Source organism: Nyctereutes procyonoides, unplaced genomic scaffold, assembly GCF_905146905.1.
Source record: "Nyctereutes procyonoides isolate TBG_1078 unplaced genomic scaffold, NYPRO_anot_genome, whole genome shotgun sequence".
Classification (NCBI taxonomy): domain Eukaryota; kingdom Metazoa; phylum Chordata; class Mammalia; order Carnivora; family Canidae; genus Nyctereutes; species Nyctereutes procyonoides.
Genome location: NW_026575048.1, coordinates 14,834,954 through 14,853,830, shown reverse-complemented (window position 1 = coordinate 14,853,830; position 18,877 = coordinate 14,834,954). Strand labels below are relative to the sequence as shown.

At 43.3% G+C, this 18,877-nt stretch overlaps 1 protein-coding gene across 3 annotated transcripts; it reads left to right on the top strand.

Annotated features, from left to right (window-relative positions):
* The first annotated feature begins 4,908 nt into the window (after positions 1–4,908).
* TTC32 (tetratricopeptide repeat domain 32) lies at positions 4,909–16,989 on the top strand. 3 transcript variants are annotated; one of them, XM_055327397.1, is made up of 4 exons: positions 4,912–5,210; positions 8,837–9,003; positions 9,757–12,315; positions 14,772–16,989. In XM_055327397.1, exons 1-3 carry the CDS (start codon positions 5,059–5,061, stop codon positions 9,888–9,890), a joined length of 453 nt encoding a protein of 150 aa, XP_055183372.1. In that variant the 5' UTR covers positions 4,912–5,058; the 3' UTR covers positions 9,891–12,315; positions 14,772–16,989. The 3 variants fall into 3 exon arrangements, 2 of the variants coding, with proteins under 2 accessions (XP_055183374.1, XP_055183372.1); XM_055327399.1 differs by lacking the exons at positions 9,757–12,315; positions 14,772–16,989 and adding an exon at positions 5,777–5,875 and having other exon boundaries at positions 4,909–5,210; positions 8,710–8,978; XR_008664726.1 differs by lacking the exons at positions 4,912–5,210; positions 9,757–12,315; positions 14,772–16,989 and adding exons at positions 5,278–5,494; positions 5,777–5,875 and having other exon boundaries at positions 8,837–8,975.
* Positions 16,990–18,877: the final 1,888 nt, after the last annotated feature.

Sequence of the window (18,877 nt, the reverse complement as noted above, 5' to 3'; positions counted from 1 at the left end):
TGCTGTATAGAAGGGGGGATATTGCACACCAGGTCAGAACATAGGTTGCCAATTAGTTGGCTGAACAGTCATGGATTTGATTGTATTTCTTGGGCAGAGGACTGACCAGAGTAAGTGTCACCAATGGGTAATTGAATGAAGTTATCACACATATTGCACAATTTACAAGTCTCTTGCATATTTAGTGTGTCATGAATAGTACGTTGGTTGCCTTTTGTACTCCTAGTGCCTCTTTAATATGAGGTATGATCATACATTTATGCTCTATTAACTTTGTCTAATACACCTCATAAGTCACCTACTTATTTAACAATTTCATCTGATTTGTTTTCTTCTATGACTAGAATAGAATGGTCTTCCAAATCAGAAAATTACATACTATCAAAAAGCTCAACCCTATGGAATGTATCTCTTGTTGAGCTTAATTACATCTTTTTTTAAGAAAAAATTCATTTGTTTATTTGAGAGAGAAAGAGAGGGAGAGAGCACGAGCAGGAGGTGCAGAGGGAAGGGGACAGAGAGTCTCAAGCATACTGCATGCTGAGTGCAGAGTCCTACATGGGGCTCAATCTCACGACCCTGACGTGCCCTGCATTGAAACCAAGAGTCAAACACTTAACCGACTGTGCCAGCCAAGCACCCCTTACTTACATCTTTTTATAAGACTTTCTGTTTTCAGAATAAAATTATTCTCCACTTCATCAATGAAAGATGCAGGACTGATGTTCAGAGTTGTGATTCTTAGTCTGTGGTCTAATTCCTGATATATCTTCTTTCACTTTTCCTTTCCTATCCCAGGAATCAGCTGAGAACTCACTTAGATTGTCACTCCTCTAGACCTTACTGTGCTTGTTGATATACTCCCTGTTGCTTTCATTCCAAAATCAGCTGTTGGCTCCTCAAACTTTTCCTAACATATCTTTTGGGAACTCTCCTTTTAGAGCCTTCTCATTTGCCACTAATTCCATGTTGCTTGAACCCTAGACTTTTTCTTCCAACGAATTATTTCAGGTATATCCTGAGTTCCTCTACTTTTTATTCAGCTTAATTCAATCCACAATCCCTGAAAACAACCATTATACCTTGTATACCTAATTATCACATAGAGATAGATTGTGTATAAATACATGTAACAACACATATATACAGATATATCTTTTCTACTATTGTGAGAGCTTATGCCTGTTTGGGATTTATATTTCTGAAAGTTTTAGTAATCTGCCATAATATCTTGGGGACCTTTGTCTTGCTTAAAAATACTAAGGAAAGATCCATAGTATGAATTGACCTAATTTGGTTTCTTCATCCTGAAGATAATTTTAGTATAACAACAAAAACAAACTCTTTCCTGATGAAAGGAGTAAAGAGAAGCAAAATTGTCTATATGTAGCAAATACTTGGGAAGAAGTTGGACAGAATGATGCATATACTGAAGACAGTATAATGAAACAATTATGTTCTTTTCCTGTAAGAAACCTGTAAGGATTCCATTTAAGTCATGCTGAGTTGTTCTTTATCATAAAACTTGGCCTGAATTTTGTGAAGTTTCAAAGTAAAATTATATTACATTTCAGAGTTTCAAAAAACTTTGGTAGGCCAAAGTATTGAGATGATGGGTCCAACTGATGAAGTTTATAGTGATAACATGCTTAACAAGCAATATAACATTGTTGACCTGCTATCATACACAAATGACTTTATTACACATTTTTTTGCTAAAATACATTTTAGGTTTTTTCTGTTTGTTTTTAAAAGATTTTATTTATTTATTCATGAGAGACACACAGAGAGAGGCAGAGACAATAGGCAGAGGGAAAAGCAGGCTTCCCGAGAGGAGCCTGATGTGGGGCTCAATCCAAAGACCTGGGGATCATGCCCTGACCTGAGCCAAAGGCAGACGCTCAACCACTGAGCCACCTGGGCATCCCACTAAAATACACTTTGAATGATCATTTTGTATTCCAAGAGCTGAGATTTTAGGTTTCATGTGGCACTAAGTAAAGAAAAAAAAGGAAAAAAAATAGTAAGTATTGAGGTAAAAATGCTTGTATTTATTTCCAGTTTCCTTTACCTATACCTTACGGATAGCATGGTATTTGTTTTGGTTTGATTTAAATATTTTGGTGGGGATTGATTAAGAGGGTGTTAGGCTGCAGAGTGGAGGAGAGAAAGGGACAAGGAGGTCCAGGAGATGTATAATGTCATTTTTTTTTTTTGCTACCAAACAGAAAAGACCACTTAGGAAGGTACTAGGCAAATGTCAGATGACTAGAAGTTGCAGTGAATTACTCTAGAAGCCATGCAGAGTTCTCATTTAGAAGTTGGGGGGAAATTATTTTACCAGACTTTCAAGAGAATATCTGAAGTGCTTGATAATGTTATAGCTCTAAGATATTGCTCCTGAGTTTCTAAAATGAAAATGGCAAAAAAAAAGGAAAATGGCAATATTATGTTGCCCTCTATTATGTTGTCTATTCTTAAATTATTCTCAGATAATTTTTTTAAGAAATTAATGCTTATTTTCTGAGAATAAGCATATTTTTGGAGGAGTAACATATGTCCATGGTAGAAAACTACAAAAGTATATAGAGCATTTATGAGAGATGAGAAGTAAAAATGATTTTAATAACCTTTTTAAAATGAGAGGCATTAATGTATGGTTTAGTTGAATTTAGAAGAAAAACCTGGTCAAACTGAAGAAATTATTGTAAGTTTTCTTCATGACGAGCTATTCTTAAGAAATTTCTCTAAAATTAAAAGAAAAAGTAGACATGAAGAGGCTTAGAGTTAATATTTTATTTAACTACTCGCTTATTGCCATAGCTTAAATTTCTAGTTCATAAAATCCAGAGAAAAATAGGATATGCTCACACATCCTCTATTAGCTAAAATTAAAACTGCCAAGTATTGGTAAGCGTATGAAACAACTGAAACCCTTATACACTGTTGATGCAAATGCAAAATAGTAGACCTGCTCTGGAAAAGTTGAGTTTTAGAAGTTCTCTATATATTCGGGGGTGGGGGGCGGAGGGGGACAGTAGATGTATGTGGGTGTGTATGTGTCTGTATTTTTTTCACTGCTTTAGTCAACTAAAGTAAAGCTTTACTGAGGCCCCAGGGCCATGGGGCTTAGGCAAGAGGCTGCCCTGCAGGGGAAGGAGGAACCCAAGGAGGGACCTTATTTGACTTTATTCTGAGGGCGTGGGTGTGGTTGGTGTGGCCACACTTTATGCAGCACTTGACAGTATGAGGTTGCAGGGGAACATAACACTTTCAGGAGATCACCTTGTTGCTGCCGTATTTCTGGGTGAGCTGGCAAAAGGGAGGCTTGTTGATGCCACCCCCAGGCAAAGCACCATGTGCAGGAGGACTCCATGAAGATGGATGTGAGAGTCAGGGAGGCACAAAAACTGAGCCTAGCCCAGCTCCAAAATCACAGGGCAGGCCCTCCAGTGTCCTACAGACCAGGGCTTGTTAAGTGGGACAGACACACCATGTCAGAATCCTTTCTGTGTCTTAACAGTGGATGGATGACACCAGCCCAGCATCTCAGTTTCCCTTATCAGGCATATGATTTGTAGATTATTTTCTCCCACTCTCTGGGTTGTCTTCGTACTGTTTATAGTCTTCTTTTAATTTTTTTAATTTTTATTTATTTATGATAGTCACAGAGAGAGAGAGAGAGAGGCAGAGACACAGGCAGAGGGAGAAGCAGGCTCCATGCACCGGGAGCCCGACGTGGGGATTCGATCCGGGGTCTCCAGGATCGCACCCTGGGCCAAAGGCAGGCGCCAAACCGCTGCGCCACCCAGGGATCCCCTGTTTATAGTCTTTTAATGCACAAAAGTTTTAAATTTTCACGGAGCCCAGTTTGTTTTGCCCTTGGGGTCTATTCAAGAAGTCGCCAAATCCAATGTCACAAAGCTGTTGCCTTATGTTTTTTTCTAAGAATTTTCTGTTTCACTTCTTATGTTTAAGTTTTTAATCTATTTGGAGTTAATTTTTTATAGGGTGTTTCTGTCCAACTTTATACTTTTGCATGTGGATATCGTTTTTCCAGTAACATTTATTGAAAAGACCGTACTTATGGTAACACCATAGCGTTTTGATTGATTGTTAGGTTTTGAAGTCAGGAAGTGAGTACTCTGTTATTTTCAGAATCGTTTTGGCCGTTTGGGTCCCACTGAAATTCCCTATTAATTCAGGGTGGTTTTTTTTTTTTTTTTCCATTTCTGTAAAAACATCATTGGGATTTTTGAAATGGATTCCACTGAATCTGTAGGTCCCTTGAACACGGGGGCGTCTTTCCGTTTGTTAGTTTGTTTTGTAGTTCCTTTGCCCAGATCTTTCAGTTCTTGGTTAATTCCTGAATATTGTATTCCTGAAATCGTTCTCTTAGTCTCCTCTCTTTACATAATTCCTAGACACAGTGTACTTAATGACTCTCCGGGTTTCCCTTCGGCATTCCCGGCCAGGGAACGGGAACTAGCGCAACAGGCCGGCCTGTCGGCACAGTGTTGAGGATGGCGGTGTGCAGTGCAGGCTCCTGGAGCTCACGCAGGGATACATACATGCATTCGGTCACCCAAGCTCGCGGGGCTTCGGCAGTGGCACCCGCCGGGGCACCCGCTGCCCCCCCCCCCGGCTCGTCCTCGTGGGTAGGGTCGTGTTACGAGTGGGCGCTGTAACCGAGGACGAGCTCTCCGTAACTCCCGCCCACGGACCTGGAAACCAGCTGGGGTCCATCCATCCACCGCTTTCCTGGAACAGGAGGCGGGCAGAGCCGGCAGTCAGAAGAGAACCCGGCCGCAGAGGAACCGGCCAAGCCTCCCCGGCCAAGCCTCCCCCGCCGCCCGGCTCCGCGCCCGCCCCCAGCGGTTCGTCTCGCGAGACGACGGGTCCCCGGGAGGCACACACTTCCCCCCTCTGCTAGCGAGCGCCGAGGGTTTGCCGTCAGGTTCCATTCCGGGAGCGCGGAAGTGGCTGTGGTGCCGCCGCCGCCGTCGCCCAGAGAAGCCAACCGCCTTTTCTACACAAAAAGCCGAAACTTCGGGCGCTATGGATGCGCGGCAAGGGCGACAAAACCACGCAGCCCTAACGCTCGCCCAAGCTCACTTCCAGAAGGGCGAATACGCGGAAGCCGAGGAGCTGTACTCCGCTTACATTGGCCAGTGCGCCTGTGCGGGCTCCGCGGGCGAGGCGCCCGGGAGGTAACTATCGCGAGACGTGGCGCGGGCGCCTCCGCGAGGTGGGGGCAGGCGCTGCCTTTCCAGAGGGGCGGTGCGGGGCGCTTCCGGCGGGACGCTTCCGGCGGGACGCCCGGGGCGCCACTGCCCTCCCCACCCCCCCGCCCCGGGGGGGCTCTCGTGCGGGCTCGCTCTGGCCCAGAGACCCGGAGCGGTTGGGGCCTCCCACCTGCCGTTTAACAGGCGGACCCGGAGAGCTGAGGCGGCGAGGTGACGCCGGAGCCTGGGACCGCCACTTCCACGTGTGTGTGAGTGTGAGTGTGTGTAGTGGGGGAGGATACAGCCGGGCCTAAATATCGTCATTTCACCTGCACACACTCACCCGTGGATATTTCGAAGTGCGTTTCTAAAAATTAAGGATTCTTACACAAACAGCCACGGTATTGTCACTATTATTATATGATCCCTTGGTTAATAACGTGTTTATTTAGCTGATGTGTTTTTTAGCAGTTGGGTCAAGTCCGGAAGCCCCCAGGCCTCTTAATCTATTAAGGCTCCCCTTTTTTTCTTTTTCTTTTTTGCCCTTGAAGTTTGTCGAGGAAGCCAGTCCCGTGTCTTGAGAGTCCGGATTTGCTGAATTCATCCCCCGGAGGTCATCTCCTGTGGTCCCCCGACCCCCAACACCGCTTGTGAGTCGGTAGTTAGATCCTGAGGGGTGGTGCGGTTCAGATCCTGTTTGACGGCAGGTGCAGGTTATGGGTGGTGCCGTGGACTTCTGTCAGAGAGCGTGAAAGTCTGTCTGTCTGTGACAGTAGCAGCTTCACCCGCGAACACCTGCTTGCCCAGAGTGCCTGGGGTTTGTGCCTGGTTGTATACAGCGTTTGTTGTTCCTCCAGGGTTTGCCTTTGTACTTGTGGATGGAGTGGTGTGGCCTAGCACAATAGGGGAATGAACGGCTTTTTGACAGTGTTGAATCCTCTGCACCAGCATTCTCTCCCTGCAAAGATTTAGTTTTTTTTTTTTTAAGATTTTGTTTATTTATGCATGAGAGACGCAGAGAGAGAGAGAAAGAGAGAGAGAGAGAGGGGCAGAGACGTAGGCAGAGGGAGAAGCAGGCTCCATGCAGGGAGCCCAATGTGGGACTCGATCCCAGGTCCCCAGGTTCACACCCTGGGCTGAAGGCAGCGCCAAACCACTGAGCCACCCGGGCTGCCCAGATTTAGTTTTTCTTGACAGGAAACCAGCTTGTCTTTTGTATGAGGCTCAAAGTTCTTCTGTTTGCTGAACTCATGTGGAGTTAAACCAGAATAATAAAACTGCTTTCATATTTTGATAATACATCAAGGTTAACAGTTAATTGAGGTTTCTGGACAGTCAATAAGACACTAGCACCATCCCCTGAGACTCCCCTCCCCTGCCAAAAAAGATCGGTAAACATAGAAAATGCAGTTTTCTATCATTTCAAGCTCAAAGGATGACTTATCTAGTTGGTTTCAAAAAGTATTTATCAGCAGCCGGTCTGCGGACACCAGATAGTCTCCTTTGCACATCCAGCCTAAAAGCACCTATGTGTTTATGGCAAATGTGGTGTCTGCTTCTTCCCAACACAGGAAAGAAAATATGCTGCCTTGGTTTGCTGGACACCCAGCACGCCTGAATGAACTTTCTAATTTCCTTACAGTTCTGGAATTCTTCTAGGAAGTCATGAATTTAAAATGGATTCTGTCATTTCAGATGTTTTCCTAAATATGTCTTTTAGCTTAAAATTATTTTTTAAAATAGTGGGTCACTGAACCACTGTGAAGAAGTATTTGTGATTTTTGCATGCCTATCACTCAGAATGGTTTATAACATTTACTTTTCATATCCCAAAGTGCAGTCTAAGCCATAAACCTAACTTCCAAGATTTTTTTTTTTTTTGGCTAAAGTTACAAATGTAAAAAAAAAAAATATCCACATTTGTATTAGGTAGTTAAATTCTAGTATGATAAATACTATCATTACAAAAATCTTAATACTACCAAAAATTCATTTTCTATGATTAGTCCATGTTTTCATTTATTTTTTTCTTAAGGATTTTTTATTTGTATATTTGAGAGAGAGAGAGAGAGAGAGAGCATAAGCAGGGATGAGGGAGAGGGAGAAGCAGGCTCCCCACTGAGCAGGGAGCCCAACTCGGGGCCGGATCCCAGGACCCCAAGACTATGACCCAAACTGAAGGCAGATGCCCAACCGACTGAGCCACTCAGGCTCCCCTAGCCCACATCTTTAAAATATGAAGCAGTTTCCGCATGAAAAGTAGGCTTTTAGAATTTGTTGTAATGAGATCTAATACTAAACCAAACATTCTATGATCCTCTGGATGTAAGAAATTTATAACAAGGTTTTGAAGCTTAAAAATTGAATGACTATACCCTTCCTGGAGTCCTGAGGCTGCATTTTTCTTAAAACCCTTTACTGGGCAGCAGTTCTCTTAGTGTCATGGCAGAGAGTTGAAGGGAGTTGTGTCCTCTCGTTCCCCAGGTTTGAATGATGGTGCTTGTGGCATCTAGAAATATTCTTGCACCGAGTCTGTCATAGCTCACAGAAGCAAGTTTTTCTCATGTTGCAGTTCTGTCCATCATTGGTGAACTCTTGCAGGAGCCCCCTGTGAGTGCCTCTTGTATCCAGTGGTTGCTGTGCCTGTCAGATGTCAGGGATCTAGATATTAAGTCTCTCAATAGCACTAACTGCAGTCACAATATTTTCTGAGGACTATACTTTGCGCTATGGGGCATAATGAAGAAATCAGGTAAATGTAGCTTGCACCTTTTCTGTTTGGTTCAAATTTGAGAATCCCTTTGGAAAAAAAGAAAGGAAAACAGAACTGTCTCTGACACGGAGCAGAGTCCATTAATGTTCTCCATGCAAACGGAATCGTCTGGCAGGAGAGGGTGACCTGCTGAGCCAGTGGCTGGTCTGAGCTCCGGGGGGCAGCCTCTGGAGCTTTCCAAAGCAGAGCCCATTCTGCACACAGGACCCCCAGAATGGACTTGAGCCCGATGTCCGTCCTCCTTGCAGGAGGCCAGTTTAGCCTTGGGGGCAATTCCAGCTGAGACGAGAGGGAAGGCAGCTAGCTGTCTCCCCGCCTTGGGCGACAACATGTTGAATCTTCACTTACGGCTAACTTGTGCTTCTTTACTGGTGAAAAATGATTTAAAATCTCATTTTTGGTGGGATCACTTAAAAATTTGAGAATAACACTGGTGATTGATTTTGTGATATGTCCATTGCAAACTGGAACTTTTGGGCTGGCTTTTTCTCCTTGCTCAGCACGAATCCGATCTGTCTTTGCCCCGCTGGTGCGTGCTTAGGAACAACCATTTGAATATTACATTCTGCAAAACCAGTTGACAATGAGCGGGGGCTCCAAACATGCTATAAAATTAATGTGTTTTTCGGGCTGACGTGGTAGCGCTTCCACCCTACCATGTAGACAAAAATCAATTCCATTGCTTTATTTCTTTGCACTTCATTTCTTCAGCGTGGCTTCTCAGCGTAGATACTGCATGTTACAGGCTACGAAGTTTGACAATACCCCAAAGAGAATGAAAGTGGAAACGAGAGGAATTTGGGAACGCACGTTTTTAATGTGAACTTTTTGTTTAAAGCAAATGCAGCCCCGAGGATTTGGCTACTGCATATAACAACAGGGGGCAAATCAAGTACTTCAGGGTTGATTTTTATGAAGCCATGGATGACTACACATCTGCCATAGAAGTCCAACCCACTTTTGAAGTTCCATATTACAACAGAGGGTTGATATTGTATAGGCTGGGTAAGAATTTTTTTTTTCCCCTTTTGTCCTTGACTACATTTTATGAATTTAGAGCTCTCAAATATGAAACTAATGTAGTAATCATCAAGTCTTAAATTATATCAAATTCGGGTGTACAAGCCCGAAAAAAGGGAAGCATTTATTTTAGGCTTTTGGTAGGCTTTACAGACCACAGTGGAGCACTGGGGTGGGGATTGGACCTGACGCCGGATGAGGGTGACCCCATTACTCTGTGCCTGTGCAGTCCCAACTGCGAAATGAGGACAATGCTGAGGACCACCTGTGAAACTTTTCTGAGTTAAAATTTTTAAAGGCACATGAGACCATATAAAGTGAAGGGGTTTTAGATCCTTGGATTAAAGGGACTGTAGGTACTGTTTCTTTTTTAAAGTGTTAAAAAGAATACTAATTTTCTGTTTCTTAATTTTACTGTAATCACGTAAAATAGGTGATAGGATTTTGTTGAGATTTTATGGCGATTTATGCTATTTGCCTTTTAAATCTCAAGAAAAAAACCCAGAGCTAATTTTAAATGTTAATTTAAAGCTAATTTAAAATTTTAATTTTAATTATTCTATAAAGGCATGCAAAATTACTTTGATACACACATCCATATATCATAAGAGAAAAAAAATACTAGGTGTAGTTGAAAGTTTATAAATATAAAAGCATGTGTATCTGAACTTTACTAGGAAGAATGTTTGGAAATACTCAGTTTTATTATTCTTCTTCATTTTTGGGGTCCTGGTACAGGCTACTTTGATGATGCTTTGGAAGATTTTAAGAAGGTACTAAACTTAAATCCTGAATTTCAAGATGCTACACTGAGCTTAAGACAGACTATTTTAGACAAAGAAGAAAAACAGAAGAAGAAATTATTGAAATAAAATTGACTCATGATCCTTTTAATACTTGACATCTCATTGCTTATAACGTAAAATAGGTGTTAAGCAATTTTTTTTGTTTGTTCAGCTATTTTGATTTATATTTGAGATAAAGATACTCATGCATTAGCACTGAGAGTTAAATGATATATTTAAAGTAGTTAATTTCAGATTGAGTATGTTGAATAAGTATGCTTTTCATAAAATGTAAATAATATCAATGCATAGTTGTATGTTATTACAATAAAATATTTAAAGAAATATGTGGCATTTTCTTCAGTAAAGCTCTATTTTTTATTTTCATTTTCAATTTTTTATTTTAAAAAATTTGATTTCTGGACTGAGCCACCCAGGTACTCCTTTTCTTGGCTTCTATTCTCTTTCCTTAATTTTGACTAGGGTCAGATGTAATATTAAAAAAACAAAAAACAAAAAACACCACCAAAAAACAACTCCATAAAACAATTTATTTGGTTTCTTGGATTCAATGATTTTTCATCCTTTATAAGAAAAAGATAAAATCACTGAAGGTCAGAATCAACACTTGGTGATTAGAACCCAGATACTTATTTTTCTCTTGTCTTTACTGGAGATAACTGAAGAATAATCTATTTTTATCACTGGGTCAAAGCTGTAAGCATGACGCAGATTCTAAATTTCTCTTTTATTAAATAAGCTTTGCTGTGTGCCTTAAAGATACTCTTTTATGTGTGCTATTGCTCAGATTTTTCCCATTTTAGTAGTTCTACTAAAAGTACCCCAACTATGTCGTCTTCCAGCTTTTCTGTCTGCAAAAACAAGGCAGAAAACTGTGGTTTGTTACAAAGTAAGGTAAGAGAATAAATGGACGTATGTTACTTTTGAGCTTAGAAGATTAATGCTAATTGAAAGCCTGGAGCTATTTATGTTTTTTTCTGAAATCTAGGACTGAATGAAGCCAACAGACTAGCTTTATGATAGCAAACCACTCTGCTGGTGGAACAGGAGCTTTTGGTCTTTATCTCTTTGCAGTCTCCTGGATCTTCTCTGGTTTTTCTTTCACAGGCTTCTCTGACGTCCCCCCACTCACTGCTTAGTCTTGTGCCCCCATCAGTTTGCACGTCCTTAGTAAGCCTTTCTTGGGATGTGGCAGATGCAAACCTGCCTTCAGGGCAAATCAATTTGGCATTTAAGGTGGATTTTAGTATAATCTCTGCCAAATCTAATCCCCTTTAAAATTTTAACTCAGAGTTTCTAAACCTCTCTCTTGCCTAAAAACCTTATACTGAACCAATACCAATACCGAAGAGCTTACAGACAGAATGGAGAGTGCTGAAGGTTCGTCTCATCCACGCCAACTCGTGTTGGGTCACTGGGAGGATATGGCTCTGCCTGAAGCTGTGACACCGAAATTTCACTTCCAACATATTTATTTACTGTATTTGAATGAAGAGGTTGCTGTTTATAAGAATTGTTGACAAACACGTGGTATAACTTTTCAAGATCCTAGTGAAAAGTGAACTGAACAATCACTACATGAGCTAAGTGTGGTATTATAATAGCTTCCTGATAAATTCATGTTTTGGTGTTTTCTACATTTCTCAAAAATGGGACAAATTATTGGAAAGCGATTCCAGCTTAAATGGCATCTGGTCAGAGAGAGATCTTTTAAATTTCACATCTAATGTTAGGGGACTTAAAAAAACAAAACATTGTTATATTCTTTATAAAAAAGGAAAAAAGGTGAGAAATACATTTTTTTTTGAGAAGTAAAACAATTGACAAGATTTAAAAACATAGTTTATTATCTCAAAATCACATGATAATGAAAGAATACATCCATGTAGCAAAAAGACAAATGATTTAAAAACCCACAAGGGAAGCCCCAAAAGCAAAAATTATGACCTGTGAATGTACACAAATGGTGAGCGAAGAGCACAGCAGGGCACTCCCAGGGCTGTGTCCGCCAGCGTATAATCTCACAGGAACGCTGTGAAGAAGTCTTATTTTTTGAGGAGGGTGAGGCTGAGGCTAAGAAATTCAGTAACTTGCCCAAGGTTATGTTCCAAAATCTATGAAAACATTCAAAACTGCAGTTAGTATCAATTGATTTTTGTTGCTGGCATCAACTCAAAGCAGACACAAGAACTCTTTCTTTGATCCTGGGACAAAATTTAAATTGCTCATAAGTTGTCTTAGCATCCATCAAGGTGAGTAGCAAAACAATATTAAGATTGGTTTTTACAGTCAAACATTATTGCAGTTCTAAAATTGCTTGTTGGTAATTTTCTTTCCTGATTGAAAACAGGCACAGAAGATGGTGAAAAGCAGATTAATACTAAGAGCAAACTCCATTTGGAAATTGGAAAGCCACAGCTGCAATATGTAAATTCTTATCTTATTTTAAGAAAAAGTATCCATCTATAAATAAGGCAAAAAGGAAGATTGTGTATCCTTTCAATAATCTGCAGAGCATGACCTAACAGACCACTCCCCCGCCACCCTCTCCGCTCCCCGGGGACTTTTTAATTCTCTGAGATTACATGTAATTTACAGATTTTTGTCCAGAGGAGACAAAACTGATTTCTTTCTGGTAGAAATGATGACCCCAAAGATCGTGGTTTTTATCACATTGGAGAACATTAACTAGTTTTGATTCTAATCTAGTGACTTAATTTCCCAATTCTTTCTTCATTGACTATAAATACTCAATATCTCAAATGTTCTTTAACAGTCCTGGTGGTTCTCTCTTTCATGAGTTAAATAGACATTTGCCGTGTGTTCATTCTGTTAGAAGAGTCATGCTTAGTTTTAAACAATTTATAATTTGATACCTTTATTTAAAAAATAATTTAAAAAGTTTTATCTTAAAAAAAATTATTTATTCATGAGAGACCCACAGAAGCAGAGACAGGACACAGGCAGAGGAGGTGGGGCTTGATCCCAGGTCCCCAGGATTACGACCTGAGGACCTGAGCCGAAGGCAGACGTTCAACTGCTGAGCCACCCAGGTGCCTCTGTAATGTGATACTTCTATTGATAAAACCAACTTTAATAGAGTTTACCATTATATAGTCTCTTAAGTATTTCTCACAAGACTAGGAGAAAAGCAGCTGGAAGTTTCTACGGCTTGTTTATTTGAAATTTCAATAATTCTTGTTTGGATTATGAGAAGATTAATTGACCTCTGACTGAAGTATACTGAAGTATACTGAAGTATAGGAAGGCTTTAACCAAATTACAACGGATGTAAGTACTCCTTTGAAAAGTAGGCAAAAGCGCAGAGATGTATTATAGAAAGGAACTCCCCCCATCACCCATCTGAACCACTGTTAAACTGTATCTATCCCTTCCAGATCTTTCTCCATGTACAAATACACAGCAGACTCATGTATGCATGTACATGCACGGAATTATGGCATACATGTCATTCAGTGATTTAAATTATCGGGCACCTGGATGCCTCAGTGGTTGAACAACTGCCTTTGGCTCAGGTTGTGATCCCGGGGTCCTGGAATCGAGTCCTGCATCAGGTTCCCTGCAGGGAGCCTGCTTCTCCCTCGGCCTATGTCTCTGCCTCTCTCTCTGTGTGTCTCTCATGAATACATAAATAAAAATTAAAAAAAAATAAATTATTGATTATCTTGGACATTCCTCTATGTAAAAATGTAGAAATCTGCCTTGTTCGGCTTGGACCCATGATTTTAAAAAACCACATTAAGAAGGCTTGCCAGTTTTTTGTTATAAAATTAATAATGCATATGGTAATAAAAATTAAAAGCTAAATGGAGACTAAGATCCCCCCCTCCCCTCCTCCTCCACATTCCCCTCCAGAGGTGACTGCTTTAACCAGAACAGCTGGAAACAAAGCGTCAAACCGCTCACTTTCCTGTTCCCACCACTCACATCTTTAAAACATTAGTTTTTAGTTCTTTTCACCACCTTTGTGGATCTATGCCTGCTAGGCAATTTTGGCCAGTTTGTACCAAGAATACGTCTGAGTGGATGACCTGGGTGGCTCAGTGATTGAACATCTGCCTTTGGCTCAGGTCATGATCCTGGGGTGCTGGGATTGAGTCCCACATCAGGTTTCCTGCAGGGAGCCTGCTTCTCCTCCTGCCTGTGTCTCTGTCTCATGAAAAAAACAAAAACACAACAACAACCTCTGAGTCTGTCCTTCTGGCACCACATCTACTCAAACCTATTTCCCCTTTCTTAGAGTGCCCTTTTTAAGATGGGCATTGCCACAGTGCAACCTGCGCTTGTCGGAGTTGGAGCTCTTGGGGGCTCCCCACTCTGCTCTCTGCTGCTCCTGGGGCTACACCCCCAGCCTCAGACCCCCGGCCTCAGACCCCCCAGCAGCAGGGGCACAGGCCTGCAGGCACCCCTCCCCCCAACTTGCCCCCCCCCTTTTATTTGCAGGTCTCTGGTCTCTCAGGCACGCAGGCTCTGCTCCTCTATCAGAGCAAGCAGCAGAGTTTTCCCAAAGCGCCTCAGTCAGTCGGGCATCTCAAGCTTGTGTTTGGGGCTCCCTCCCTGCCCCTCATCCCCACCCCCTGCCCTCTCCTCCTTCAGGCCTTTGATCTTTTGTCACCTAACGGTGGGGCAGTCTTCAGAGCACCCTGCTGAGACACGGAAAATCCCCCCCCCCCCCCCCCCCCCCCCCCCGTCATCTCACATCTCACTTTTTCCTTTTTCCTCTGTCTACCCATACCCTGTGTTTATTCCTCGTGTCTCCCTGTCTTGTCCCCCTGGAGCATAGGCTACTCCAGGGTGGGGATTTGGGGCTGCTTTGCTCGCTGCTCCATCATCAGCACCTCCAGAGCCTGGCACACAGAGGGGCCTCTACTATGTTAGGTAGATAGTGAATTCCTTATCAGATCTACTCCTTAACTTGCTGCTTAGGTCTTACAGATGCATTGCTGGTTATCAGGTATGGGGTGGACAAGTGTTTGATCCCTTATTTCTCAGTTGATCTTGAAAAAGGGCCTGATGTGTACTTGTGTTTATTTTTATTTAAACAGCTCACTGTTCTAGTTTAGAGGAAGAAAGTCCTCTAAAAGACAAAGTGAATTCAGCAGGGACTTTATGTTTTAACACAGCTCTGTAACAGGTACCTGTTCCGAGTTGAATTGTGTCCCCCCAAAAGATACGTTGGAAGTCTTTTTTTTTTAAAGATTTATTTATTTATTTATGTAGACAGAGAGGGAGAGAGAGAGAGAGAGAGAGAGAGGCAGAGACACAGGAGGAGGGAGAAGCAGGCTCCATGCCGGGAGCCCGATGCAGGACTCGATCCTGGGACTCCAGGATCACGCACTCAACCGCTGAGCCACCCAGGGATCCCCCTACGTTGGAAGTCTTAACCATCAGTATCTCAGAATCGGGATGCTATTTGGGAAGGGAGCGCTTGCAATGTAACTAGTTAAGGTGAGATCATATTGGAGCCTGATGTCTTCTGAAGAAGGAAACTTGGATTCAGACGCAGGAGAGAGCCATGTGAATATGGAAGCAGAGACTGCAGGCCTGCAGCCATGTGCCAAGGACCACCTGGGGCCACCAGAGGCTGGAGGAGGGCCCGGAAAGGTCCTATCCTAGCACCTCTGGAGGGAGCATGGCCCTGCTGGCACCTCCATTTCAGACTTGCAGAGTCTCCAGAACTGGGAGAGAACACGTTTCTGCTGTTACCAGCTCCCCAGTTTGTGGCGCTTTGTCACAGCAGCGCTGGGAATCTAAGCACCTAGTAAATATCAGTTCAATTTCCAGACGACAGGTGTTTTACACGTGTGCCGTCATGTCCTTGCACCCACAAATGCCGCCTGCGAAAGGAGGAGCAAACACCTGGTCAGAATGAGCCTGCAAACTAAAGATTTCCAAAGGGGCCTTATCTCCCTTCCTCCTGACCAGATCAGGAGCGGGGCTCAGGACCAAACACCCTGCACAACATACCGGTTTGTCCTTGGCTGTCTGCTCAATTCATAACCACCCCATGTGCCTTCAAGGACTCAACTCTTGGAGGCCAGAGGCTCCTCTGGCTCGAGACTGAAAAGAAAAGTGGGAGTCCTCTCAGGCTGCCAAGCAACAAGCCATTGCAGCAAGCCAGGTGAGACGCCATCCAAGTTGGCTGCACCGCCAGGACTGGGAGCTGTCAGTGGGGCTCGCAGGACAATCATCGTTTCCATTATGAAGCCCAGCTGTCAGTAGACATATTGGAACTGGAGCCACCTCTTGCGTGGGGAGGAGATGAGGCGGCGAAGGGAGTGAGGCACTTGCACGTGGAGCCCAAGCCTGCATCCGTGGCGGATGCCAGCATGTGACAATGGCCTTTGGCGTGGTCATCTCTACCCTCGTCATCCTCCTTCCACCTTCCTGTCTCTGCTCACCAGTGTTCTCTCCCAGAACACCCTCTTTCCCTCATTTATTCAAGCCCTGGCCCTTCTTGAAGCTTCAACTACCATTAACCCTTCCCTGCCAATATCAGCCCAGACTTGTGTCCTCATTCTCCAGTTTTTCGTTACGGTCTAGATGGAGCACGTTTTACCACTGAATGTGGTCCGCAGACCAGCAGTGTTGGCATCAGATGGGTCTGTATCTCAGAGTGTATTTCACCGGCCCCCGCAGAAGACTCCAGAAACACTAGAGCACTGACCTCCAGGAACACTTGTCGAAATCATTCAGCTCAGCATCTACTTATGCTCTTCATTTCCTGGATGTTTATCCCTCCGCCCTCAAGCTGGGGACCCTGAGGACAGGATCTGCATTTGTATGTGTCTCCCTGGCACTTGGGGTGACTGATCAGTGTATCCTCCCCCAACCATCCGTTCTATTTGTTCTATATTTGTTCTATTGGAGTAGTGGAGGAGGAACGGAGGAAAGGACAAAAGCCGAGAGACTCCCCTTGGCTCTCCTGAGTCTCTCCAGGACTTGAGTTTTTTCGGGGAGGGTGGGTGGTATGTTTCTTCTCTCAAATTGGAGATCACATCGGTACCATGGAATTTGGCATAGCGGATAACATTGAGTTATCACGCCTCGATCCAGGATTCCGTCTGCAATAGTTTTATGTGGGGTTTCCTCCCTAGAAAAAGCCATTGCTGTTGAGCCAATAAAGCAATGCTGGCTAACCGTTCCTTTTTCTGGATCAATAAGTCCTTCGTCTGGGCAAGTAGCAGTGGTTAGCTCTGCTGGCATTCAGTATCAGGGAGAAGGATTTTCAGACATGACGAATGTATAGGCTGCTCAGGCTGCCTACTCACAGGCTCTCATAAAACCCCGCTGCGTTCCATCATCATCAGTCCCTACCACAGCCAGCAGTCCCGGCCTGGGAAGCAGATTGTCCTCGCCTCAAGTGCTCTTCCTCCTCGGTCTGCTAGCTTTCACGTTTCGAGACATAATTCCTTTCGAATTGCTTAATGGCCACATAATTTTAATCAGACTCATATGACACTTGAACTGGAAGGAACTTGAGAAGTCATCTCCTTTATTGTATCATTCGCTTATTTTAAAGGCTTTATTTTTGTAGAATTCTAGGTTTATAACAAAATTAAGGAGGAAAGTACAGAGATGGGCACATACGTTGTACCTTCCACACAGGCATAGCTTCCTTCATGACTGACATCACTCACCAGGATGGTGGGGTTTTTTTTGTTTGTTTTTATTTTTTTACCAATAAACCATGGATGTATCCATGTAGGACACCCAAAGTTTAGAGCTCACTTTGGGTTCACTCTTTGTAGTGCACATTCTGTAGGTTTGGACAAATGTGTGAGGTATATGTCCATCATTATACAACAAAGTGTCTTCACTGTCCTAAAAATCCTCTGTGCTCTGCTATTTCTCTCCTCCGCCCTCTCCTCAATACCTCTTTATTTTATAGGTAGAAGAACAGATGCAAAGGTCATACAGATTGTTAATAACAGACCTTGAGCTCTTCTGGGCTCTCAGTTTATTTATTTATTTTTTATTTTATTTTTATTTTTTATTTTTTGAGCTCTCAGTTTAAAAATAACAGTGGCTTCTATTTAGTGAAGCACCTCAGTTTCTACTTGTTTCCACTAATCTTGATGCCAAATGTAGACCTGCCTCAAGATCCCATTCTCTGTCTGGGACCATCCTCCAGAATGGGAGCCCCGCAGCCCTAACCCTGTGATGAATTGTGTAAGTATCCAGAAACCTGATGCGGAGAAGCATGATGTGCACAGGCATCCGAATCACACCCCTGAGTAGAGAGGATGCCCCAGGTGGGTTATGGGGGAAAGGAAGCCGGAATAAAAAACTTCAGGAGGGTAGAGGAGAAAGGAGAACATAAACCCAATGGTGTTTCCACCCGTGTAAATGTGGGTTATAATTTTGTCTGCAAGCATGCAAAAGGGAACAGTAAATTCACATGAAACTGGAACTCTCCTGGGATTAGGGTCAAGGACTAGTTAGAGAAACTTCCAGTAAGACAAGTGCCTGTCAACTTCCATGTGTTCTCATAATATCCCTTCTGCATTGATAATATTTCTATTTTACCAAAAAGGAAGAGTCCTGATTTTTTTTTAAAGATTTTATTTACTTATTCATGAGAGACAGAGACAGAGGGAGAAGCAGGCTCCCCGTGGGGAGTCCGAGGCAGGACTCGATCCCAGGACGCTGGGGTCTGGCCCTGAGCTGAAGGGAGGCGCTTAACCACCTGAGCCACCCAGGCATCCTGGGAAGGGTTCTGATTTAACTTAGGCTTCAATTAGCCTTTAATTATGCTGGAGTCAAAGTTCACAGAAAGTCCCAGATTCTTCTTTTCCTTGTACCTGAGCTGCCTCTGGGGGTGACCAACTTGAGCTGGTTTGGCCAGGACTTTCTTGGTTTTGAGACTGGAAGTCCGGCGACCTTGGGACCCCCTCAGTCTGGGGCAAAACGAGCTCCTCCCTCTTTTTGCCCCCTGGGGGACAGGGAATTTCGACTGGGAGCCCCTCTGGCTCCCACAGGGCCTGAGTCAGGCCTGCTTTGCTCAGCTCCCTGGCTCTTTGGTGAGGTGT

Bases quoted from the DNA above. Each gene is read 5' to 3' on its own strand.
- TTC32 (XM_055327397.1), top strand. From the start codon at position 5,059: ATGGATGCGCGGCAAGGGCGACAAAACCACGCAGCCCTAACGCTCGCC. The intron at 5,211-8,836 runs GTAACTATCGCG...TTTTGTTTAAAG, and splicing joins GCGGGCGAGGCGCCCGGGAG to CAAATGCAGCCCCGAGGATT. The intron at 9,004-9,756 runs GTAAGAATTTTT...GTCCTGGTACAG, and splicing joins GTTGATATTGTATAGGCTGG to GCTACTTTGATGATGCTTTG.